The sequence below is a fragment of the Aquarana catesbeiana genome, linkage group LG06 (assembly GCF_042186555.1).
Source record: "Aquarana catesbeiana isolate 2022-GZ linkage group LG06, ASM4218655v1, whole genome shotgun sequence".
NCBI classification, from domain to species: domain Eukaryota; kingdom Metazoa; phylum Chordata; class Amphibia; order Anura; family Ranidae; genus Aquarana; species Aquarana catesbeiana.
The window spans coordinates 154,073,159-154,099,801 of record NC_133329.1 but is presented as its reverse complement, the minus strand read 5'-3'; the positions used below and the strand labels follow the sequence as shown (position 1 = coordinate 154,099,801).

Here is a 26,643-nt window from a genome sequence, read left to right as displayed (position 1 = left end):
TTCCTGTCTAAAGACCTTTGGTCTACCAGTGTCCATTCACCTGGAGATGAAATATAACCCAATAGGTAATGAATATTAGCCCAACTCTGTGTACCATGATGTATGAAAAAGATTATTTTTTTTTTCGAAAAGCTAAAAAAGGCGTTGGTCTACTAGATTGATTAAAGTAAATATTGCATACACACATTAAGAGTCAAACAATAAAACAGCACACGGTTATATACTACAAAAAATTCTTTAATTTTATTTTATGGAAATACACTAGACCTTTTTCTTTAAATTTCCATTATAGAAAAAAGTTTAAATATCTATCACAACAGATCTATTTGCTAGCGCCAGTTGCAACATTTTTTTTATTAAGTTGATAGATAATAGTTTTACAAAACACTAGACAAATGACAATTTGTGTAGCAACCTTCCATCAGGACTGTATTTCACACACAAAAGTGAACAAACTTCTAAAAATCAAACACTTAAAATAAAACACTGAAAACGTATATAATGATTTGAGACAAATTTACAAAAAGAAAAAGTTGTAAAACTGTGGCAACAGCACTGTTTCAATTGGGTGAAATCTGCCATATGGCACACTAATGTGCCATGAACCAACATTAAAACCAAGTAATTTTATAGAATAGATGGAAAAGTGTGGCCCACGTGTACAACAAATGTGATATCCAGTGAACAAAAGCCTCAAAAAAAAAAAAAAAATAATAATAATAATACCAAGCAAACCACTGTAAACAAAAAAAGCACATAAAAAAGACAATATAAAACACAACAGGACATAACAGTTAAAAAAAAATACCCAGGGAATTAATAGAAAAGAACCATTTAGATTTAGAGACCATCTGGATTATTTTCTGAAGATCTAGTGATATGAAGTTCCTCAGAAAACACCCTTTGTCCTGCAATACTCTTGGGTCTGTACGAGTGATGCAAAACTTCCCACTGAAATTTGCAGGAGAAACCCATAACGAAGCACAAGGTAGCAGCATGGGAAGAGAGATTTAAACAAGTTTAAATATGCCATATTTTTAGTTTTTTTTCATCACAGATAAAAAAAATTAAAAAAAAATCAGGCACTATATTCTGCTCTTAATGTGATTGGAAGTTTTTTTCCCCCTTCCAATTATCTAAACCCTTGTATTTTTGATCAACCAATACCCTGAGAACTCCATTTAAATATTTTGAGGCTGTCTGTAGAAGCGAGTCAGACGTACACTAATTGCCAGCTACCTCCTATTTCCTAAATCTAAACTGTTTGTCCCAGGTCAAGTCCTTGCAGCTACCTTCTACCCCAATTGATCTGAACTTAACAGATCAAGAATATTCAAGCGGATGAGAAATTTCAGACATGTTACTCAAACAGCAGGAGAATAGACATTAAGATTAATTTTATACTAGCCTTGGCTCACTTCATATTGTCAAATCATATGAGAATGTGTCCTTTAAAGCACCACTTCTAATAGTTAAAGTTCTGTAACAAGTTTCACAAATCGACCCAAATAACACCTTTCACATTTTTAGGTTTAAGCAAAGACAAATGCATCATATGCGTATTAAATAAATTTGCAAAATGAAATGACAGATTAACAGGTAATTAGGGTCAAACGAGGTCAAGAAAAATTTACTAAGACTGGAGCAGAAGGAATCTGAAACAGCTGTGCATAGCAACCAATCAGCTTCTAGTTCTCATTTCAAAGCTTAACTGAACAAGCTGAAGTTAGAAGCGGATTGTTTACTCTGCACAGCTACTCCAGATTCTGTCTTCTCCAGTTTTAGTAAATTTTCCTTCATTGTCTGTTGCCATCTACAGTTGTCGCTTGCAATAATTTAATGACTGTTCTATGAAGGTTTAATCCATTGGAATTGAAAGCCTGCAACACAGATCTGTAGCTGATAATGGAGGAAGAGGAAATATAAAAGAAGATAGGTTTACATTGTTTTTCAAAAATGGCAAATTTACCCAATAAAAAGTAAAGAATCAGCATTGTGTCACTTAAAAAAAAAAAAAAAAAAAAACACATCACATTGACTGGTTGATTTTACACTCTTTACGGAAATAACAAGACTACTGAAAAAAAAAAAAAAAAAAAAAAAAGCTCCCAGGATGTGCAAACCACTAACATTCTCTTACACAGGTGCTCACTAGAAACTGAATTTCATATGAGAACCTAGACCTAGCACAATAACTTCTGCGCATCATACAAGATGAGCCGTGCTTCTTGGAAAGCATGCCATCATGAGAGAAGTTTATACAGTCACAGGGAGGGAGAGTATAATCTGCACTGGGGCACATCGACAAAACAAAGTAAAATATGGCTTTCAAGTTTTCAGTTACAATATGATCATTGCTGCTACCAGGTCTCTGGGACTTCAAAGAGGACAGTGGAGCCGTGGTTCCCAAGTTCTGTAACAAAGAAAAAAAAAAAAAAAAAACAAAAAAACAAAAAAAGAAAAAATACATTCAAATTAAATACTTCAATATAATTCTATAGTGGGTCTGCCATCCTAAAGTATATCTAAAGCCAAAATTGTATTTTTCATTTTAGATAAGGAACCATAAAACCCCTCCCTTCCTGATGGCACAAAAAAAAAAAAAAATAGAATTAGAATAGGACACAGAAGAGAGTCCTTAAACTGAGGAAAATACTCACTCACTGAAATACATGTCCTTATTGGAAGAATCCCCCTATACCTATGATAATTCTGCTATGGATTTTTCCCTTTCAAGTTCTGGTGAAAATGGTCACAGGACAAGCCACGAAAAATTCCCTAATGTAGACACAGACTAATAAAAATTTACCAGGAGGTTGTAACCACTCATCAATCCATTAAAAACTACTGCAAGTTAGTAATTTGGATTGCCATCATAACTGTGGCTATCCCCATGTTCTTCTACCTGCTCAGGGTCACACTGCATGAGAAACTCAAATTTTCCCCACATTAGTCAAGCAGTGAATCCTCTCAAAGTTTGCATATGTTTGCTTAAACACTAAAGTCGGTAGCAACCTGAAAAAGTGAATGGTTAAAATTTTAGCCCCCCTTCTCTTACTAAGGCCCCTTTCACACTGGAGCGGTTTTCAGGCGGTATTGCGCTAAAAATACCACCTGGGAACCGCCCCTAAACAGCCTCCGCTGTTTGTTCAGTGTGAAAGCCCGAGGGCTTTCACACTGAAGCGGTGCGCTCGCAGGACGGTAAAAAAAGTCCTGCGAGCCACTTCTTTGGAGCGGGGAAGGAGCGGTGTATTCACCACTCCTAAACCGCTCCTGCCCATTGAAATCAATGGGACAGCGCGGCTATACCGCGGTAATACCGCGGCTATAGCCGCGCTGTACGAGCGGATTTAACCCTTTTTCGGCCGCCAGCGGGGGTTAAAACCGAACCGCTAGCGGCCGAATACCGCTGCAAGAACGACGGTACAGCAGCGCTAAAATTAGCGCTGTTGTACCGCCGACGCCCCCACCGCCCCAGTGTGAAAGGGGCCTAAGAGCTGCACAAAATGCATGCTCCAAACTTCCATAGCATAGTAGCAACATATTTTTGTTGTGTTGGTTGGCAGGTAAAGCTGATAACTCCAAAGTCTGAGCAGTAGGAGAAAAAGATACAATGCAAAGAAAATAAAAAGGAAAAAAAAAAAAAAAGTAGGAAGAAATGATCCAGGGTCACCAATGTTTTGGATTTCCAAGAGTTTGAAAGACTTCTACCTAGAAATATCAGTGCTGTACCCTTTGGTATGAATGGTATGTATAGTACCTCACAAAAGTGAGTACACCCCTCACATTTTTGTAAATATTTTATTATATCTTTTCATGTGACAACACTGAAGACATGACACTTTTCTACAATGTAAAGTAGTGAGTGTACAGCTTGTATAACATAATTTGCTGTTCCCTCAACACACAGCCATTAATGTCTAAACCGCTGGCAACAAAAGTGACACCCCTAAGTGAAAATGTCCGAATTGGGCCCAAAGTGTCAATATTTGTGTGGCCACCATCATTTTCCAGCACTGCCTTAACCCTCTTGGGCATGGAGTTCACCAGAGCTTCACAGGTTGCCACTGGAGTCCTCTTTAACATCCACCAGCTTTGTGTCATGGAGGAGTGGGAGACCTTGCACTCCTCCACCTTTCGTTTGAGGATGCCCCACAGATACTCAATAGGGTTTAGGTCTGAAAACATGCTTGGCCAGTCCATAACCTTTACCCTCAGCTTCTTTAGCAAGGCAGTGGTCTTGGAGGTGTGTTTGGGGTCGTTATGTTGAAATACTGACCTGCGGCCCAGTCTCCGAAGGGAGGGGTTCATGCTCTGCTTCAGCATGTCACAGTACAGGCTGGCATTCAAAATTCCATCAATGAACTGTAGCTCTCCAGTGCCGGCAGCACTCATGCAGCAGCAGACCATAACACTTGACTGTAGGCAAGACACACTCGTCTTTGTACTCCTCACCTGGTTGCCGCCACACAAGCTTGACAATATCTGAACCAAGTTAATCTTGGTCTCATCAGACCACAGGACATGATTCCAGTAATCCAATGTCCTCAGTCTGCTAGTCTTGAGCAAACTGTTTGTGGGCTCTCTTGTGCATTATCTTTAGAAGAGGCTTCCTTCTGGGACGACAGCCATGCAGACCAATTTGATGCCGTGTGCGGCGTATGGTCTGAGCACTGACAGGCTGACCCTCCACCCCTTAAACCGCTGCAGCAATACTGGCAGCACTCATGTCTATTTGCCAAAGGCAGCCTCTGGATACGATGCTGAGCACATGCACTCAACTTCTGGGTTGACCATGGCGAGGTACGTTTCGAGTGGAAGCTGTCCTGTTAAACCACTGTATGGTTTTCGCCACCGTGCTGAAGCTCAGTTTCAGGATCTTTGAAAACTTTATAGCCTAGGCCATCTTTATGTAGAGCAACAATTATTTTTTCCAGATCCTCAGAGAGTTCTTTGCCATGAGGTGCCATGTTGAACTTCCAGTGACCAGTATGAGAGCGATAATACCAAATTTAACACACCTGCTCCCCATATACATTTGAGACCTTGTAACACTAACGAGTCGCATGACCCCGGGGAGGGAAAATGGCTAATTGGGTCACTTAGGGGTGTACTCACTTTTGTTGCCAGCGGTTTAGACATTAATGGCTGTGTGTTGAGTTATTGAGGGAACAGAAAATTTACACTGTTATACAAGCTGTACACTCACTACTTTACATTGTAGCAAAGTGTTTCTTCAGTGTGTTGTCACATGAAATGATATAATAAAATATTTTCAAAAATGTGAGGGGTGTACTCACTTTGGTGAGATACTGAAAAAAAAAATAAAAAAAAATATATACACACACACAAAAAACATTTTTTTTTGTTTGTTACAAAACTTTGTAAATAAGTTTTCTCCTTCACTGATGGGCAGTGATGAGGTGGCACTGATGTACACTAATGAATGGTACTGATGGGCATCGCTGATTGGCAGGCATCCATCGTGGGCACTGATTGTCATCCCTGGTGGCCATGGGTGGCATACCTGGTGGTGACTAGTGGTGGGCGTCCCTGGTGGTCCTGGTGGTGTCCCTGGTTGTCCAGTGTGGGCATCCTTGGGGGGGGGGGGATAATCAGCACAGACCCCCCCCATCAGGAGAGCAGTCGATCGGCTCTCCTCTACTCGCGTCTGATGAGAGTGAGGAAAAGCCGATCAATGTCTCTTCCTGTTTACACTGATCAGCCGTGATTGGACACGGCTGATGGCGTGGTAAAGAGACTCCGTAAGACTCTTTACCTAGATCAGTGTTGCGGTGGGTCAGACTGATATCGCAACAACGATCGACGTGATGCGCACCCCCAGGGGCACGCGGCGACTTGATATCCTGGTGACCTCCGGTCAGGATATCACAACCACTTTGCCGCAGTCATTTTGCTATATGGCGGGTGACAAGTGATCAATACAGAAATGTTGGCTTACTTAAAGTATGTCCATGTGCAGTATAGTATGCACTCAATACTTGGTCAGGGCTCCTTTTGCATGAATTAGTGCATCAATGCGGACTGGCATGGAGGCAATCAGCCTGTGGCACTGCTGAGGTGTTATGGAAGCCCAGGTTGCGTTGATAGTTGACTTCAGAAAAGCAGCTGATGACCCAGCAATGCAGATGAGCTAAAGTGCTCTAGAACTTCCTGGTAGAGGGCTGCACTAACTTTGGACTTGTAAAAACAGTGGACCAACACCAGCAGATGACATGGCTCCCCAAATCATCACTGACTGGAAAATTTTACATTTCATTTGGAAATCAAGGTCCCAGAGTCTGAAGGAAGTGTGGAGAGGCACAGAATCCAAGTTGAATCAGGTCCATTGTGAAGTTTCCAGTCAGTGATGATTTGGGGAGCCATGAAGTTCCTGTGGGCGGAATGAAACCTGTAGAGATAGATGGATGGGCCCCAACCTCTGTGTGTCACTGCATGCTCTGACTCCATCTCTTTGCACTTGACTGCAATGCTTTGAGCCGAGTAGACCAGCATACCAGAGGGGATGATTATCGCTACTACTGCTGCCATTTCTCTAGACATCGCTGTGATATACAGTCCAGGATCGTGTTGGGGACCGGTATCTTGGAATGTCCATCATGTGAGGAACAGCTGAGAGGTATATTACAGCCGAGGGCCGATGGATGAACTGTTTGATCCAGGACAGCGAGTACTACACACCACACAGACCTAAGGTGTCTACGTTTATGGTCATATGGGCTGCAGTCTAATTTTGGGATAGGTTACCCATCCCTATGGGACCATCCCAACCCTGCAGCTTGGAGCCTACATACCTTAATGAGTCTACACCACTCCGTACTCAGACAACATATATGGACTGCTCCTGCTGTATATCTCTCAGCCCTCTCTCCAGTTCCTGTAGCTCTGGCGGCTCTTACTAGTTTATTAGCAGCAGACTTTTTCATTTATGGTGCGATATCAATCTCTGTTCCCCACATGGTACGATGTGTCCACGTACTGCGGCATAACCAACTCAGGAATCAGCTATTCAGCACTGTGTATCCATATTAGAATATACCTTACTTGCCTAAGGACGTTTGATGGATTTTTCTGTTTGCTACATACTCCTAGCATTGCATACCAGTTCTGGACTTGTTGCTTTATGGCTCTTTACAGGCAATGAGTTACTTAGGATTAACATGGCCTGGTTTTCAGCTTCATCCCCGTGGAATTCAGCACCCTATTTGCCCACTGTGGTTTTAAAGAGGGGTGCTGGCTTCTCAGTGTACAGGCAGGTAGGGAGCCTTGGGGGAGGTTTACACCAGCTCACATTGGATGTTGCAATATAGTTTTTTGCACAAGGCAGGGTGGTCTTTTTTGGGGAAGGCACTTGCTGGTTGGGATTGTTTTTGGTTGGAGGTTGATGTTTGGTGGGAGGAGAGGGGAGGATGGGGGATCTCTGGGTTCTGATGCTGATCCTTTTTATGCATTATACATGCTAATATTTTGGAGAGGTAACTCATTAGGGTATGTTTATTTTTTTTTGGTTTTTCGTTTTGGTCACACCTGCCTAAAGCTTTTGCACAGTACTGTAGATATTTATAAATTTGCAGGACTCAAGTGTAGTGGTAAAAAAAAAAAATAAATAAAATAGGATTTTTGCCTTACCGTAAAATCTGTTTCTCTGAGTTCATTGACAGACACAGCTCTCCATTATTCACAACCATAGGGTTATATCACCCCCTACAGAAGTAGGACACTATGCAGAAAAAAAAAAACAAAAAAAAAAACACACAACGACATGGCTATGCCTATGGGCAGTCCTAGGTGACATACACCCCTCTCTCTGCTATAGGCCTTCAGTTTAGTAACAAGCAGTGTCAGAAGCATCCAAACTCCTTAGAGGGATGGGTGCTGTGTCTGTCAAATGAACTCAGAGAAACGGATTTTACGGTAAGTCAAAAATCCTATTTTCTCATTTGTTCATTGACAGACACATTCAGAAACATAAGGATGTCCCAAAGCAGTACCAAACATGAGGGGTGGGACAAGGAAAAATCCCAAGGCTAACACAAGAGCCAACCAGGTAACAGGAGCTCAACTGGAAACCCAAACAAACTGGAGCCCAACCTGAACAATACCCCTTCAAGAGGGAATAGACCCTCTAAACAGCAGCCTGCAACACCTTGCGGCCAAAAGAAGCATCCTCAGATGCCAGCACAACCACCTTTTGGAATTTTGTGAAAGTGTACAACGACCAAGTGGCCACCTTGCAAACTAGCGCAGCTGACCCCTGATGATGGAAGGCCCAAGAAGCAGCCAAGTAGAATGCACAGTAACAGGGAGAGGAGGAACCCAACCCCTGACAGAATAGACCAGAGTCACCATCTGTCTGATCCATCTAGAGAGATCGCAGAAGAAGAAAGGCCCTTTTTTGACCCATCCGTGATCACAAACCGTAAGTCTGATCTTCGAAAGGCCCTGTGACTGCCAAATACACCCGAATTGCCCAAATACATCCAGGGCATGCAAGGTAAATCCCTTAGGACATTTTGACCTGGGACATAGGGAAGGCATAACAACATCCTTAGTCAAAAGGAATCAGAGGAGGGAACCACGGACAAGGGTAAAGAAGCACTTCATCTTTGTGGATCACCAGGTAAGAAGCATGACATGGTAACGCCTACAGTTTTGACACTGCAAGCAGAGGTGATAGCAACCAAAAAAGCCACCTTCTGGGACAGAGCAAGCAGAGGAACCTGCCCAATATTTCCAACCGGAGGCTCCTGTAGAAGTGAACACACCAAGAGTAGATCCCACGGCGGTAGAAGCGACTGCACCGGTGGAGGCAGATGTCAAACCCCTTGATTAAGAGTACGCACCAGGGAGTGCGAGACCAGGGGACACCGAAGAAAACTGCCAAGGCCGACACCTGGCCCTTGATGGTACTCGAGGCCAAGTTCTGCTCAACATCCCCCATGAAGGAAGGTCGAAATCCGAGCCCCGGAGAAAGAACAAGGGTAAATGGCAAGCGCCTCACACCAGGATATGAATGCTATCCATGTCCGGTGGTAAATCTTCCCAGAGAAAAGGCTTCCTAGCCTTCAGCGGTGTTGTAACTTCAGCACCTGGCTCATAACAGCCAGGCCTTCAATAAACAGCGACTGAAGCAGGATGGAAGATCGGTCCTTGTGACAGTAGAACCTCCCTGAGAGGCAGTCGCCAAGGGACGTCAGCGACCAAGCGCACCAGGTCGGTGTACCAAGACCATCCGGGCCCACTAGAGTGATTGGAATCCTGTCGGCCTCGATCCTGCACAAAAGCCGTGGCAGAATCTTGAGAGCAGGAGAGGCATAGATCCGACTATACCGGCCCCACCAGAGCGTCTGCAGTGTCCACCAGAGGAGCCCGTGACCTTGCCAGAAGCCTCAGTACTGTTCCGTTAGGCTGGGACGCCAACAGGTCTACCTCGGTAGTGCCCCATAAGAGACATATCTGATGAAACATGTCCTGGTGAAGGGATCACTCTGTGGACCAACACTAGCCTACTGAGGCAACATTATGCAAAAACATTGGGCTAACTTTACTGTTTTGTTTTTTTTTTTTAAAGCACAAAATTTTTCCAAAAAAAAAAAAAAACGCATTTGAAAAATTGCTGCGCAAATACTGTGTGAGATAAAAAGTTGCAATGACCGCCATTGTATTCTCTAGGGTCTTTGCTAAAAAAAAAAAAAAAAAAACACAATGTTTGGGGGTTCTATGTAATTTTCTAGCAAAAAAAAACCAAGTTAGACTTACCGGTAACTTGTTTTCCAGAAGTCTTTCAGGACAGCACCTGAGAGATAGCGACTTCACCCACCGGAAACAGGAAACACCTTCTTCCTCCAAACTTTAAAGGGAGGCGCCTCCCTACCATACCTCAGTTGTAGTAGAGAAGACCTCCGGCCCCGGCTGGAACACATAAACACATACGTTAGTCACAGCATAGTATATACAATACAATAGGGCGGGATGTTGCTGTCCTGAAAGACTTCTGGAAAACAAGTTACCGGTAAGTCTAACTTGGTTTTTCCCAAGGCGTCTTTCAGGACAGCACCAGAGAGGATAACAGAGACTTACCCCCTTAGGGCGGGACAACAGCTTGCAGGACCTTTCTGCCAAACGCCTGATCATTAGCAGATGTGAGGTCCAGCCTGTAATGTTTCACGAATGTGTGAAAACTCGACCAAGTTGCCGCCTTGCAGATTTGTTCAGGGGTGGTACCAGCTCTCTCTGCCCAAGTGGCCGCTAATGCTCTTGTTGAGTGTGCAGAAATTCCTGCTGGAGGAGACACACCTGCATGCGAATAAGCCTCTGAAATGGCTAGCTTCAGCCACCTTGCTAAAGAGATTTTAGAAGCCTGGCAACCTTTCCTGTTGCCTGAAAATAGCACAAACAGAGAATCTGAACGTCTAAAGAGCTTTGTCCTTTCCAAGTAACATAACAAAACTCTTCTAACATCCAACATGTGAAAACAAGTCTCCTTCTCCCCTACTGGGTTGGGGCAGAAGGTCGGAAGTACAATGTCCTGAACACGATTTTGTACTGAAGCTACCTTTGGTAAGAATTTCTGATCTGTTCTAAGTATAACCCTATCTGGGAAGATAGATAAATAGGGCTCCTTAACTGATAAAGCATTAAGCTCACTGATCCTGCGTGCAGAGACCATGGCAATCAAAAAAAACAGACTTAAAAGTGAGATATCTGAGTGGCGCTTCTTCCAAAGGTTCAAAGGGACTCCTTGTTAGAGCCTGGAGGACTATCGACAGATCCCATTTGGGAAACAACTTAAGTAGTGCTGGTCTGGATCTCGTAAGGGATCTGAAAAATCTGGTTACCAACGGATCTGAGGCCACAGATCTTTCTAGGAACACTGCTAGCGCAGCCACCTGTACCTTCAGGGTACTAACTGCTAGTCCCTTGTCAGCACCAACCTGTAAAAATTCCAGAATGGTAACAAGACTCCCTGGGTCCTGGTCAGATGAATTACACCATGTATTGTAAACCTTCCAGACCTTGGAATAGATATTTCTAGTCACCCTTTTCCTACTGGATAATAGCGTTGAGATTAACCGGTTGGAAAAACCTTTGGTCCTTAAGAGCTGCTCTTCAGATACCAGGCTGTGAGCGCCAAAGTGGCTACCTCTGGGTGATTTACTGGTCCCTGAAATAGTAAATCGTGCCTGAGGGGCGGATGCCAATAAGGCCTGACCGCCATTTTCAGAACAGTTGAAAACCAAGCCCTTCTTGGCCAAAAAGGCGTGATTAGGACAACCGGTACCGTTTCCCTTTGAATTTTTCTTAATACTAAGGGAATTAACTGGAATGGGGGGAAAGCGTAGCAGAGATGGAATCTCCATGGATACGCCAAGGCATCTGTTCCTAGTGACCCGTCGTGATTGCTTAGGGTTGCGGAACCAAGGCATTCTCCTTTGAGGCGAACAGGTCCACCTCTGGCAGCCCCCACTTCTCGACAATCATGGCGAAAACCTCTGGGTTCAGCGACCATTCTGCTTCCCGAATGGTGTTTCTGCTCAGGAAATCCGCTACCCCATTCAGGGATCCCTTTAGATGGACTGCTGATAAAGACAGCAAGTGTCCTTCTGCCCAACGAAGAATGCTCATGGCTAGTACTTGCAGCGATTTGCTCCTTGTACCTCCCTGCCTGTTTATATAAGCCACGGCCGTGGCATTGTCTGTTAGTATTTGAACATGCTGGGCCCAAAGCCCCTGAGCAAATGACTTCAGAGCCAAGTCGATCGCCTTGAGCTCTCTCCAGTTTGAGGACTTGGTCGCCTCTTTCCTGGACCAGTTTCCCTGAGTGAAACCCTTTTCTAGGTGGGCTCCCCAACCCCAGGAACTGGCATCGGTTGTCAGCCTTTTTTCGATTGGAAAGGCCCAGACTAACCCCTCCGATAGGATATCCTGCCTTTTCCACCACCATAGTGACCTCTTCACTTGGGTTGGAACTCTTACCTCTGAGTCTAGGGATTCCAAATTGTGATCCCAAGATCTCAGAAGAAAAACCTGCAGATGTCTGAAGTGTAGTCTTGCCCACTGAACAGCTGGCATTGACGAAGTCAGAACACCCAGGGCTGACATGACCAATCTTACCGTCAGCTGCTGGTTGGTCTGCAAAAAAGACACTGTATCCTGGATTTTTCCTTTCTTCTCTGAAGGAAGAAAAATTTTTTGGCTTACCGAATTTATTATATACCCTAGAAACCGAATCTAGTGAGATGGTTCCAGGGAAGATTTTTGGAGATTTAGGATCCAACCTAGAGACTCCAGATGGCTGCATGCTCTGCTTAAATTGCTCCTCAATTCCTCTCTTGAGGGGGCGAAAAATAGCAGATCGTCTAAGTAAGGAATTACTGCGATTCCCTGAAGACGCAGCGGAGCTAGGGCCTCTGCCATTACTTTGGTAAAAATTCGGGGTGCGGATGATAGCCCGAAGGGTAGGGCTCTGAATTGCAGATGCTGAATTCTGCCTTCCAACCTTACCGCCAACCTGAGAAACCTCTGGGACTGGGATGAGATTGGAATATGCAGGTATGCATCCTTTAGATCCACTGACGCCATGAAACAACCTGGAGTCAGAAGATTTCTGGCGGTGAAAATTGAGTCCATCTTGAACCTTCTGTATTTGATGGCTCTGTTTAGTGGCTTTAAATTTAGAATTAAACGAAATCTTCCTGTTGGTTTTTTTACCAGGAAGACATGTGAATAGAAGCCCTCGTGCCATTCCTCTGGTGGCACTGGGATTACTACACCCTGTTGCATCAGTTCCTCCAGAGAGGATTTCATGGCCAGGGCCCTTATTGAATCTCGAGGAGCATTTGTTACCAGAAACCTTCTTGGGGGGCTTCTGGAAAACTCGAGAGTATAACCCTGCGAGAGAGTGGTCAGAATAAACTGATTTGTAGCTATCACTGACCACTGCGGAAGAAACTCTCGTAATCTTCCGCCGACCTGCAGAGATGAGTCATTGTGAGTTTTCGGCCTGTGAAGGAGGACGGAAGAGAATTCCGCCTTTGCCCTTCGCCTTTTGCGCGGACCAATTTTTTCTCCTGCCCTGAAACTTATTTTCCTGCTGTTGCTGTTGAGTTTTTTGAGGTCGAAAAAGACGTTTTGGGGTCTGCTTTTTCTTTTTGACCGGAAAGGACTTCTTATCGGCAGTTCTGTCTAGGATATTATCTAGATCAGGGCCAAAAAGAAGGTCACCTGAAAAGGGAATACCACAAAGTTTACTCTTTGAAGCTGTATCACCTGGCCAGGTTTTTAGCCATAAAGCTCTTCTCGCAGCATTTGCTAAAGCTGCAGACCTAGCTGACATTTTGATAGCTTCAGCCGAAGCATCAGCAATATAAGCAACCGCAGAAATCAGGGTAGGAAAGGAATCTAAGATCTCCTGCTTGGGGGAATCTGCCACTATATGAGATCTAAGTTGGTTCACCCAGTATTCCAGATTCCTGGCTACACAGGTTGTGGCCATTGCTGGTTTTAAATTGCTCATGATTGATTGCCATGATCTCTTGAGCAAAAGATCCATGCGTTTATCCATTGGATCCCTTAGAACACCCATGTCTTCAAAAGACAGGTCTGTGGATCTTGAGACCTGTGAAAAGGCCGCATCCAACCTGGGCACCTTATTCCACACAGCAGAAGGGTCCTCCTCAAAAGGGAAGCGCCTTTTGTGGGCTCTGGAAAAAAAGGGCTTTTTCTCTGGATCTTGCCATTCTTTAGTAATGGCGTCAGAAATGACCGAATGAACCGGAAATGTTCGCCCCTTAGGCTCATTTAACCCTGAATACATGCGGTCATGAAGAGATAACTCCTTCTTTTCCTCACTTAAGCCAAGTGTAACATGGATAGCCTTAAGGAGTCCGTCTACCTCCTCTAGGGAAAGCTTAAATTTGGAAGGAGCCACCTCCGCTTCCTCACCCTCCTCCTCTGAATCTTTAACGGAAGGAGTAGGGGACTGCTCTTCCCTGATAGAGGAGCCTTCAGGTAAAGCTTCTACCATGGGGAAAGAAATAGAACCCTGGGAAGCCTCAGAAGTGGATGGCTGACTAGCAGCTGGATTAACTAAAGAGTCACGAAAAGTCTGAATCGTGGCGTATAGTTCCTTCTTTACAGAGGCAACCAGATCATCACAAACCGAAGCTGATTCCTCCTTAACTAAAGAAGTGATGCATGTACTGCATAAGACTTTTTTCCAATTTTCTCCCATTTTGGCCCTGCAAGAAGGACATCTCTTTTTTGGGTCAGAACTTTTAGCCTGTGAGAGAAAAAACAAAAAAAGGGAAAAAAACCAGGGGACCTTTTAGTGAGACCCGGTCTCAGCTACACAAGAATCACCCACAGGTGCACTAAGAAGAAACCAGTCAGCCTCTAGTGCCCAGACAGGCCCCTTGCCACTAGGGGGTAAGAAAAAAGAAAATAGACCAAACCCAGGAAAAGGAAGAAAGGCAGACTTAAACTGCTGCTCCTACCTGAGCTTTACTGGCGCCTGTGCCTGTCCCCACCGCTGCAGACGCTGAGTCCTCCATCTCTGGTATGCAGCTCCTCACTTGTGGCTTCATATGCCGCTTCCGGACTCCCATAGTGCATCTGCACCGGACCGGAAGCGGAAGTAGGCGCCAGTTCCTGTCCTCCCTCCTCCCCCCTTGCATCCGGAAATGACGCTTCTGCTGACCCAGTGACCCGCCTTGTCACTTCCGCCGCGCCTGCCGACCAAAAAACATGGCGGCGGCGCACGCGCACTGCCGCTCCTACGACCGCGCGGATCACCGGGTCTACAGCTCTCACCGAGCACCAGGAGGGGAAGAGGAGCCCGATTGCTACCGCTGCAAAGGCTTGGGTAGGCCGGGAGGACAGCGGGTCTCCTAAAGGAGGAAAAAAAGAAAAGGAAGCCCTGTCTCCCAGGAGCATCTGAGAGACCTTGACTCCCCTTCAAAAAGATGTTCCCTCCGGGCCGGAGGAAACACAAAAACTGAGGTATGGTAGGGAGGCGCCTCCCTTTAAAGTTTGGAGGAAGAAGGTGTTTCCTGTTTCCGGTGGGTGGAGTCGCTATCTCTCAGGTGCTGTCCTGAAAGACGCCTTGGGAAAAATGATGATTTTAACATGTAGGAGAAAAATGTCAGAATTGGCCTGGTAGGAAAGTAGTTATACGGAGCCTTGCAAAAGTATTCACCCCCCTTGGCTTAACTATCTTGTTACATTACAGCCTTTAGTTCAATGTTTTTTTTAATCTGAATTATATGTGATGGATCAGAACAAAATAGTCTAAGTTGGTGAAGTAAAATTAGTTTAGTTCTGAAAAATAGTTTTATATATATTTTTCTGATAATTAGCATGTGCATATGTATTCACCCTCTTCGTTATGAAGTCCATTTAAAGCTCTGGTGCAACCAGTTACCTTCAGAAGTCACATAATTAGTGAAATGTCAACCTGTGTGCAATCTAAGTGTCACATGATCTGTCATTACACATACACACCTTTTTGAAGGGCCCCAGAGGCTGCAACACCTAAGCAAGAGGCACCACTAACCAAACACTGCCATGAAGACCAAGGAACTCTCCAAACAAGTAAGGGACAAAGTTGTTGAGAAGTACAAGTCAGGGTTAGGTTATAAAAAAATATATCCACATCTTTGATGATCCCTAGGAGCACCATCAAATCTGTTATAACCAAATGGAAAGAACATGGCACAACAGCAAACCTGCCAAGAGCCGCACGCAAAACTCACAGACCAGGCAAGAAAGGCATTCATCAGAGGCAGCACAGAGACCTAAGGTAACCCTGGAGGAGCTTCAGAGTTCCACAGCAGAGACTGGAGTATCTGTACATAGGACGACAATAAGCCGTGCACTCCATAGAGTTGGGCTTTATGGCAGAGTGGCCAGAAGAAAGCCATAACTTTCAGCAAAAAACAAAATGGCACGTTTTGAGTTTGTGAAAAGGCATGTGGGAGACTCCCAAAATGTATGGAGGAAGGTGCTCTGGTCTGATGAGACTAAAATGTAACTTTTTGGCCAAAGAAAACGCTATGTCTGGCACAAACCCAAACATCACATCACCCAAAGAACACCATCCCCACCAGTGAAACATGGTGGCAGCATCATGCTGTGGGGATGTTTTTCAGCAGTCAGGACTGGGAAACTGGTCGGAGTTGAGGGAAAGATGGATGGTGCTAAATACAGGGATATTCTTGAGCAAAACCTGTACCACGATGCATGATTTGAGGCTAGGTCGGAGGTTCACCTTCCAGCAGCACAATGACCCCAAACACACTGCTAAAGCAACACTTGAGTGGTTTAAGGGGAAACATGTAAATGTGTTGGAATGGCCTAGTCAAAGCCCAGATCTCAATCCAATAGAAAATCTGTGGTCAGACTTAAAGATTGCTGTTCAAAAGCGCAAACCATCCAACTTGAAGGAGCTGGAGCAGTTTTGTAAGGAGGAATGGGCAAAAATCCCAGTGGGAAGAAGTGGCAAGCTCATAGAGACTTATCCAAAGCTGTGATAGTCGCAAAAGGTGGCACTACAAAGTATTGACTTTAGGGGGGTGAATAGGTATGCACATTGACTTTTTCTGTCATTTTGTCCTATGTTCACAATATAAAAAAAAAAAAAAAATCTTCAAAGTTGTGGGCATGTTCTGTAAATTAGATGATGCAAATACTCAAACAATCCATGTTAATTCCAGGTTGTGAGGCAAAACATGAAAAATGCCAAGGGGTGACATAAGTGTGTATAGGCCTCTGCAGCAAGAATTCAGCCCCACAAATATTTCTGCATGGAAGCAATAAATTGAGCAATTTTCCCATTCCTTTAAGGGCTTGATTCTTTTATATAGGTCCTAATTGAGCATACGTCACTCCTTACAGCTCTTAAAAGCTGAAAAACACCACATGGGTTGGTTGTGGGTGTAGAGTTCTGCCTATGGATTTTTTTATGTATCCATTTAGATTTTAGGCCGAAATCAATGGACTTGTGCCTTTTTTTTTTTCAATCTAATTATGTAACTAAATTACTTTGTCCTCGAAGACAGAGCATGCGTGAGGTCAGAATACCAGTGAAAAACAGGGGAAAAAAAAAAAAAAAAAGAAAGAAGAAAAAGAAAGCTAGATTAGCAGTGGGTAGCTGCTGGAATCCGGACTGTCTGAAACTTGGATGCTTTGTGCCAAGTCAAGACACTGCCCACATTGCACTGAAATTACTGGATCATAGTTAAATCCATGACAATTACTTTCCATACACAGTATAAGAGCCGAATAATGACACTTGCATAAAAACACCCCCGATTGTGCTAGACTTGACTACATCATGACAACACACCCTGGGCCTGTATATCCATTCCATCCACTAAATGGCGACTAAAGATATCTATGCCCTTGGAAGCTGGCCTATGAAATGGAGACAAGGACATAGTCTAACTTTCACTTTTCTAGACAGCTTATTAGGATTCACTAAGAACACTTAGTGGAATGCCTACCTCTTCTGATTTTGCCGATCAGAAGTGCTTTCAAAAAGGTAAAACATTTCTTGCTGAACAACAACCCTTCACATTTAGCCCAGTACCCCAAAAGTACCATCTGCTTTTGAGGCTGCCACTTCAGTTTCTTATGTAATGAAGTGGTCTGCTAGATATACCACTGGGACAGGGTAAGTTTACAGTAAAAATAAAACAGATCCTAACCTAAAAAGATAATGAAATCCAAAACTTTACCTGCTGGATCGGTTTCTAATTTTTGACGCTTGCGACTTTTAGTTTTCTTTTTGGCTTCCGATGCTCCAGGGTTAGCAGAACCTTCACCTTCCTGGCCTTGATCACCAACATCTTCAGAGACTGCTTCTTCCTGTATCGGACTCATACTTCTCCTTGCAACAAGGCTTGTAGCAAAGCTAGAAAGATGTTCAGTAAATGTTATTAATTTGTTTTTTTCTTTCATCTATTAGACTTCAATCTGCTTCTCAAAAACAAATAGCCACCAGGTAATATGACTTCTGTTTTCTATAAAGCAAACTTGTACTCAAAATGTATCTGAAAAACAAATTAAAAGGCCAAATCCACCTTTGTGAAAAATCTGAGGATTGCAGCTCTGTTGCCCATACCTCTACAAGGTCTTTCAGTTACAGAGCTGTAGGCAGAGTAAATGGAATAAGTGTGCTCATCAGCACCCTTGCAGTCCATTGAGAACTGCAAGCTGTCTGCCACAGTGGCAGAGGGGACTTCTAGCTCTTTCACGCACAGATTGCTGTGAATGGATGATGCGGCTGTGCGGGCAAAGTTTAACAAGTTTGTGGGCTCTCATTTACCTAGGTCATTTGCGTAGTTGGTCATATTCAACTGAACTTGTTCTGTAATGTTGAAGATGTTTTACTGCCATTTTGAACAGCTTCTTCTGCTCCAGCAGTATCAGGAACATATCCTGCACTTTGAGACACAAAGGTTTCTCCGTTTGCCCTAATCCAATCACCATTAAAGGTTTCAACACAGGCGTTAATAATCCAAGAACCTAATGGGAGGTGGTGTGAAAGATCCCTAAACCATTACACCACCCATTTTCTGGCGCCATGACATTTAGTATTTCAGACATGTTACTTGAACAATAAACTGTAAATTGCTTCCAAAACCACCAGAGCAAAGTTAAAGTGTTTCTAAAGAGCTATTTTTTCCCTAAAATAAAAAGATGTTTATACTTATCTGCTCTGAGCAAAGATATTGCCCAGCTCAGCCTCTTACCTCCTCTCCTGGGGTCCCCAGCCAGGACTCTCCTCTCCTGAGTACCCCCCATATTAAGCCATGTGGACGTGCTCGTGTCCATAGACATAGCCTGGCTCTGCCACACCCCTGCTCGCTCACTCACAGGATTTGAATGACAGCATCAGGTGATAAAAAGACTCAGAAAGGAGAGGAGGCCTGAGGAGAATTTATGGGACTATACGATACCAGAAAGTTAAACTTACAGTATTATATTAAATTCATAGTTTAAAAAAGGTCTTTGTATTGTTTTAGTTGTTACAACTCTTATGTGACACTTCCTACCATGCTGCCTTTTCACAAAGGCCTTTAACTATGAATTTAATATAATACTGTAATTTAAGCTTATACTCTGACATAATTTTTTTTTCTCTGGTATCGTATGGTTCCATAGAATCTCCCCCCAGCCTCCTCACCTTTGTGGGTCTTCATGTATTCAATGGGATAGATACACATCTACATTCGGGTTCAGGAACAAAGCATCAAGCCTATGGGTGCCACTGCTCTGGCTGTCCTGTGAGAAGAGGAAGACATCAGCATTGCCAGCGGTGCCAATTGAGAGGTCTTAGGTAGGTAATTAGAGAGGGGGGGGGGGGGGGGGGGACATCTAGTGGAACTTTTTACTTTAATGCATGAAACTCATCAAGGTAAAAAATTATTAGACTTTAGAACCGCTTTAAAAAGAGGGTTAATCTGGGTGAGATGGTATTGGAAGGTTCCTACCCAATGTTTAGGCATGGCTACTTTAAACCCTTTACCCCACTTGTGAACCAGTTCAAGTTAAAGGTTTGCCTATAAAATGCTAGACTATATTCCTGACGCTCAAAAATAGACAGGATGCTTTAAAAAGTTGCAAAACATCCTCAGCGTTACAGAAAATGTCCAGTTGAATGCGACTTCTAAAGCATGATTAACATAGCTAGTAGAACAAGGGTCTCAAATTGGCAGCCCTCCAGCTGTTGCGAAACTACAAGTCCCATGAGGCATTGCAAGGCTGACAGTTACAAGCATGACTCCCTCAGGCAGAGGCATGATGGGACTTGTAGTTCCACAACAGCTGGAGGGCCACCATTTAAAGACCCCTGCTTTAGAAGAAAAGGACTAAAACCGGTATCTGCTTATTTTGTTGTCTGTGTCCAGATCAAGTGGTTTCTCTTCCTTGAAGGTCAAAAGCTGGTATTGCCCCCTGTAGCAGTAATGATATTTAGTGTAATTGTTCACCAGTCTCTGACTTCAACTCTGACCCCTTCTTTATGCAAAATGCCTTGACTTGCAAGGTGTCTGGCAATTCATGCACAGAAACCAACAGTTTCAAAAACCCATACAAATTTACAATGGGAATCAATTGAGGCTTTGACTAGGGCAGTCCATAGCCCATTTCAGATTTCTTTAGCAATTCTTTGTTGATTTGCTAATGTGCTTTGGATCTTTATTGTGCTGAAAGTCTTTGTTCAACTTCAATTAATGGAGAGATGCAATCTCATCAATCACACTTTGATATGATGCATAATGTATAGGTGACTAGGTGACTCAAAGTGGTCTATACCCAGAAGCAGCAGGAGAGGAAACCACAAACCATTACATTTTAACCCACCATGCTTCACAGTCACCATTTTTTTCCCTATTTGCTCTACTGCTCTTTTCAGATAGCAAAGGCCATTTCTAATCACACCTTCTATGAAGGTTGAATTGACACATTCTTTCGGATTGTAGTTGCATGCATACTGACCCCCAATCATTGCAAGATATACTAGATGACTGCAATGAAATTCCTGGGTTATTGGAGACTTTAGTAATAAAATGGTCAGCGCTTGGGTTGAATTTGCTGAGCCAGTCAGTCCTGAGCAAACTAGCAATTTGAAATCCATGCCACTTGTAAAGTATTTTCCTTACAGTAGAATAATTGACGTCAAATAACTCGGTCATCTTTTTAAATTCCCTTGCCAGATTCATGGGCATCCACACCTTTCTTTCTGGGGGCTTAAAGAGCTTTATTGATCTTGGCATCATGACACCACATGTCAATACAAAGCCCACCAGACCCTAGATGTCTGAAGGCTTAAAGACAGGATCCACCTGCATACTCCCCAATCATGACACCTGCTATGGAATATTGGATTATAAATTCATGGATTTGAAGTGGTAATTGTACACACCTTTTATCTGACAAATCTGCATTTTTGTTCATTTAGATCATAAAAAAATACACCATGTTAATTTTTTGTGTGTCATTTGTTCAAGTACATTACCTTTTCGGGAGGCGGGGGTTATTTGTCACATCTGTACATGGCAGCAATACTTAGCTCTATGCGGATGAGAGTATCACTTTGCGCAAGTGAGCAAAAAACAAGTTCCGGGGGGCTCCAAGATACAGTTGGAAGGCAAACGGCGGGGGGGGGGTATGGGGGGAATCAGCTGTTTGTGGTGATCCAGTTGTTAAAATCACTGATTTTACTCAGATATTGACCTGGAAAGCATGGCTATGATCAACTGAATTTTTGATGAGCTACTGAAGCATTCATCCTGCATCTATTGATCTTGGCATGATGACACAACACGTCAGTAGCAAACAATAGGAGGTTGCAATCATTGAGGTCTCGTTTGGAACACCGTATAAAAATGTAATGTAATAATTTCAGTGGACAATTCAGGTAATAGAGCGCTGACCTCACTTAATAATGTCAAAGTGTTCAACAGTGTGAAGTACGAATATCTTTTGTCTTTACTCAAAAAAATAATTATATTTAGACGGCTCTTTAGCAAATGGGTCAATAGTTCACCATCCCCTTCCTTTCAAAAGAGGGAACAGGCACAGGTGCCTCTTACCACCATTACTTTTTGCTATAGAGTTTCTTTTTACAAAAAGACTTGGCGACTAGGTTCAGGAAAGGAAATCAGGAACTATTGGCATTCTATGCCAACAATACTCATGTCCAAACCTTTGGGTTCAAGATTTATAAAAAGAAAATAAATTACATAGTGCAAACGCCTCAGCATTTGCAGTAATTTCTGAGCCAAAAACACCAGGTACCAACTGGAGTTAGCAAAACTGTATGTGGAAGACAATGTGTGAAGAAAAAAAAAAAAAAAAAAGGGGGGGGAAGGTGGTTACCTGGTTTGACAGTCCAGACCAATCCATGAGAGTCTGTGGAAAGGCTTGAAAATTGCTGTCCACCTATTTCCCCATGCATCCTCACACTAGAGGAATTATGACAAAAAGATTGGGCTAATAGCAAAACCCAGACCTGCACAGAGGTTGGATGAATTTACCACAAAGTACCTGCAGCTGTAATTGCAGCCAAAAATACAATTTACAAAATATGTTTTGCATCTTTAAGCCTTTCGCTGCCAGGCCCTGTGCTCCATTTTGTACATTGGCCAGACCATTTTTTAAAATTTTTCCTTTGCTTTTTTATTTTTCACTTATAGCCGTCAGTTACCCCAAACTATATATTTTTGGCAAGCACATGATCAGTAGAATAAAAAGGTGCTAATGATTTTTTAGACACCGCAGAATTTATGCACATATTTGTTTATCAAACCAATATATAAATCGCAAAAAATACACAAACCCTTAGCAGATAAAAACACAGCAAATTTTAGAAAATTCTTGCTGAATTCCTACTAAATATGAAAGCTTAACCTGTATTGAGTTAATAAATTTGTATATTTTAAATTGCGCCTTTTTGAGAAATAGTGAAAATCTGAAGCACGGATGCAGACAGTGTGACAGCTCAGGGACATGCATGCATACCTACATGGATGTAAAATTGGGACTAACCGCTCTGTTAGTGCCGGTGCTACATCCCAAATAACAGCAATTGGACTGCCTGCACAGAGATGCAAGGAACACCTGTGCATCCCTGTAAAAGGTATGCTGTGTATGCCCTGTGTGAACAAGGCCTTCGGCCCCTTTCACACAAGCATGCTGATCGCGTCTGCCTGTCTTTTTTTTTTTTTAGGCAGCCCAATCAGACCACCTATTCTCTGCGCAGAGGTTGATGTGTCCGTTCACACCCGCGTGCATCCGATCAAGTCCAGTCCGCTAAAAACAGAGGGATGGGGATCCCTTCAAACTAGCAAATCAGACTGGATGGTATCCGATGGAACTGGACAGGCGGTCTGTTTCCATCCAACCACCCCACAGAGAATAGCGGCCTGTGTCCGCTCTGCATCAGCGGAGCGGACTCGGACCTGTCATCCGCCTGCTCAGCAGGGATCAGCAGACTGATCCCCCGCTGAGTAGGTAGATCTGCTTGACAGAGTCCGATCCTTGTGAAAGGGCTCTTACCAGGAGTGGCCGGTCCATTACAGGTACAGCCGTCCTGCAGGGTGCCAGACTCATACATTTGTAGGAGTTTTTTTTTACAAGCCACATGATTAGAGCCTGAGGCTCTAATTGGCTTGAAAAAAAGTTGGGTTCGGGGGGCAGAGCATTGCACCCCTAACCCACCCACTTGTGACAATAGCAAATTAATATTTGCTATAGTCTTCCGGCTTCTCCCGAGGAAGCCAAGGAGGGTTAAGTGTGGGGGACGTCACTGTGTGGGTGGATGCCATCCCCCAAAAAAGTCATTGGGTCTTACTGTTTTTTTGTTTTTCCTTTTTATATTTTTTGGTGAGATACCAGAGGTCTAAACAGACCCCCATATCTTTGAGACAGAAATTCTCTGCAGCACTTTACTTGAATAAATTAGAAATCTGTAGAGATTCCTCCTTCATTTAAAAAATGACAATCTGATACATAGTAACCGCGATTGTCACTATGTATCAGCTGTCAGTGTGAGGTCTAGGAGCAATCTGTAGTGATTGCTGCCTGCACCCCCTCTATTACAGGGGGGGGGCTTGCTAAACATTGTTATCAAACCACCAAGCCCCAACTTCACCCCCACCCGCAACGCAAACCCCCCCGCCGCACTCCCCAGCCTGACAGATAATGGAAATCATTGCAGGGAGAAGCTGCAGACAGGAGGGGAAGGAGGGATGCCGCTCGGAGCAGCCATGGATCAGGGGTACAGGGCAGTATAGGGAGTGAACTGCGTGATGAGAGGGAGGGAACACATCTGGATCCCCCCCCCCCCCAAACCCTATGCAGCACCAGAAGACGGGAGTGGAGGAGAAGGGATGCTGGCTAATCATGGTAGCTGCAGGGGATGGAGTTTGCTGGGGGGGGGGTGAAGGGGATAGAAATGGAGAGTGGGGTAGCAGTTTTAGATGGAAGTTAGTGGCGGAAGGTGGAGAGGCAGAGGACAGGAAAGCGGCAGCATGGGGGGGGGGGGCAATCACATTAGGGGATATTTACTCTGATCAGCGGGTTGCAATTCGCTTGTCGAATCGTTCAGCAGAGTCTGCTGAACAATTCTGCTATAAGTTTATGGTCATTGAAGTGACCATGAGCTTATAGCAGAGAAAGAAATTGAGGTTTTGTGTGGCGTATGGACTTGGCCACCTGCAGGCACTTCTGTAGGTCCGTACAGCGTACGGACATGGCAGTGAAATAATTAAAGTATTTGGCATATTGAATAAAGAAAATGGAAAAAAATATCACAAATGAAAATTAAAAAAAAAAAAAAAAGGTGTACAGGAAAGGGGAATGCAAATACTTGTAGATAGGATCTTAAAGCAAAGATAAAAATGCCTTTATACACCAAGTGTTTGGTATAATTACTGTGAGGCTTCAAACAAGGGATGCAGAAAAAAAAATGGTTGGACGACAACCGTTTCAGCAACGGAATATTGTAGCCTTTGAGACCATACCACAAAGTTAAGTTAAATGTAAGATTCAGTATTACACGTTCCTTTAGTTATCCACTTAATAAAAATTGATCTTTGCATTAGTACATCTGCAAGCCAGATGTTTAATTTAAAGGATATAAAGTTCTGTTACATAGGATGAATGCTATTCCCAGTATGGCCTGAAAGTACTATGCAGGACTACTTAAAAAGGGAAGCGACATGATTAATTACCTCTGTAAATGTCTGAGATACTTGGCTTGTCTTGAAGAATTATTAATTCTTCATTTTATCAGTTTAATCTGAGAGCTGTTATTTTACTTACATTTTGTGAGAGATGTAAAGAAACATGCCGCATAAAACAACCCAATACTTTTCTGACAAGGGAGAAAGTCTCGTGTGGGCGAGATGTGGAAATGTAGAATTGTGACCCTACTGTCTAAGGACACCACTGAATTATACAGCAGCCTCTAACCGCTAGAAATATAAGGATTTCAGTGACCAATTTCCCAGAGATTTCTAAAACTACTCCTAGTTTATCGTTTTTTTAAAACTGAAAAAAGCCCAACTTTTTCTTCTCCTCCAGATTGTTGAACAGTACCTTCGCATGCAACAGAAGAAAAACAGACATTAAAAAGCGTCAAGGCCAGGATATTTGTGTTTGAAAATGTCCGGTGTCTATAGTGACGCAAAAAAAAAAAAAAATGGTTTTGGGTACAGTTTTGTCTGAGTTCATGCTAGCGAGGCAAACTCTGTTCAGGTAGGCTATCTCACAATGAAACCACAACTTTAGAAGCTGTAGCCGATTCCATGAATAAAACACAAGTACAGACAATGGCTTCTCATGTTGAAACTGTGCGAGTGTGCCATGTGCTTGAAACATGAACTATCAAGCCTCCAATTGTTTTGAAAGTGGCTCAGTCACACCTGCAGCATTTTCTACCACCCCTCTGAACAGTGACTGGATCACTTTTAAGAGGGCAGTCACAGCAGCAGCCATGCATGCAGGAGCCGATACCATCACCTCCTGAATGCCCACTATTTTTTCCTACAAAGCAAAACATGGATTTTCTACGTAAATATTGCACCACAATTACAACCAAAGCTTTTGGCGTTTGGGGGCAGTACTTCAAGCTGGAAGCAACATAGGTTATAACATTTGCAGCATAGCAAAGCCCTAATACCTCGAGTGGATGCATGATCTTTTAGGTGGGCAATCTGGGGGAGGTGCAAGAAAACCGTGGCTCATCAATTGGTTTTACTGCTCCCCCTGGCCACCCGTGTGAACAAGGTCTAAAAAAGATGTGTAACCCACAAAAAAAAATTGAAAATTTGATTGTGATGTATAAAAAGTGAGGACCAACAAAAATAGGATTTTTAAAACAGCTTACCTGTAAAATCCTTTTCTTTGAAGTACATCAAGGGACACAAAGCCATAGTAGTTACTATGTGGGTAATAGGCCACCTTCAGGTGATGGACGCTGGCACGCCCATAAGACAAAAAGTGCACTCCCTATCTAATCCCTCCGACTACTGGGAGTACCTCAGTTTTGTATCAAAGCAATGCACGTGTATACCAAGAAGGGAGGGACCTCTGTGTCCCCTAATGTACTTCAAAGAAAAGGATTTTACAGGTAAGCCGTTTTAAAAATCCTTTTCTTTTCATACATCAGGGGACACAGCCATAGTAGTTACTATGTGGGATGTCCCATAGCAATGCCAACTGAAGGGAGGAAGACAACCAAAAGTAGGGCACCAAGAGACTAGAGGACTTCTACTGCAGCCTGCAGTACACTGCGCCCAAAGGCGATATCCTCATGACCTTTTACATCTACTTGATAGAATCTGGTAAATGTATGGATTGAAGACCAAGTTGCGGCCTTGCAGATCTGAGCCATGGAGGCTTGGTGATGCACTGCCCAAGAAGCACCAACAGCCCTGGTGGAGTGTGCTTTAATATGAAAATTAGGAATTTTCCTCTTTAAACCATAAGCTTGAACAATCACTTGACAAATCCATTTAGAAATGGTAGATTTCAACGCTGCCTGTCCTCTTTTAGGTCCTCTGGCAACACAAACAAAAAATCTGTTTTACGAATCTGAGCAGTCACTTTAAAATA

General features: G+C 43.4%; 1 protein-coding gene across 2 annotated transcripts in view; it reads right to left on the bottom strand.

The window, feature by feature from the left end:
* Nucleotides 1-216: 216 nt before the first annotated feature.
* PARN (poly(A)-specific ribonuclease) overlaps nucleotides 217-26,643 on the bottom strand; it is a 287,911-nt gene continuing 261,484 nt past the window's right edge. For both annotated transcript variants that reach the window (XM_073591082.1, XM_073591083.1), the window contains 2 exons: nucleotides 17,757-17,932; nucleotides 217-2,413 (listed from right to left, as the gene is read on the bottom strand). In XM_073591082.1, coding sequence (XP_073447183.1) covers nucleotides 2,361-2,413; nucleotides 17,757-17,932 — 229 coding nt within the window. In that variant the 3' untranslated portion in view covers nucleotides 217-2,360. The remainder of the gene's footprint in view (nucleotides 2,414-17,756; nucleotides 17,933-26,643) is intronic.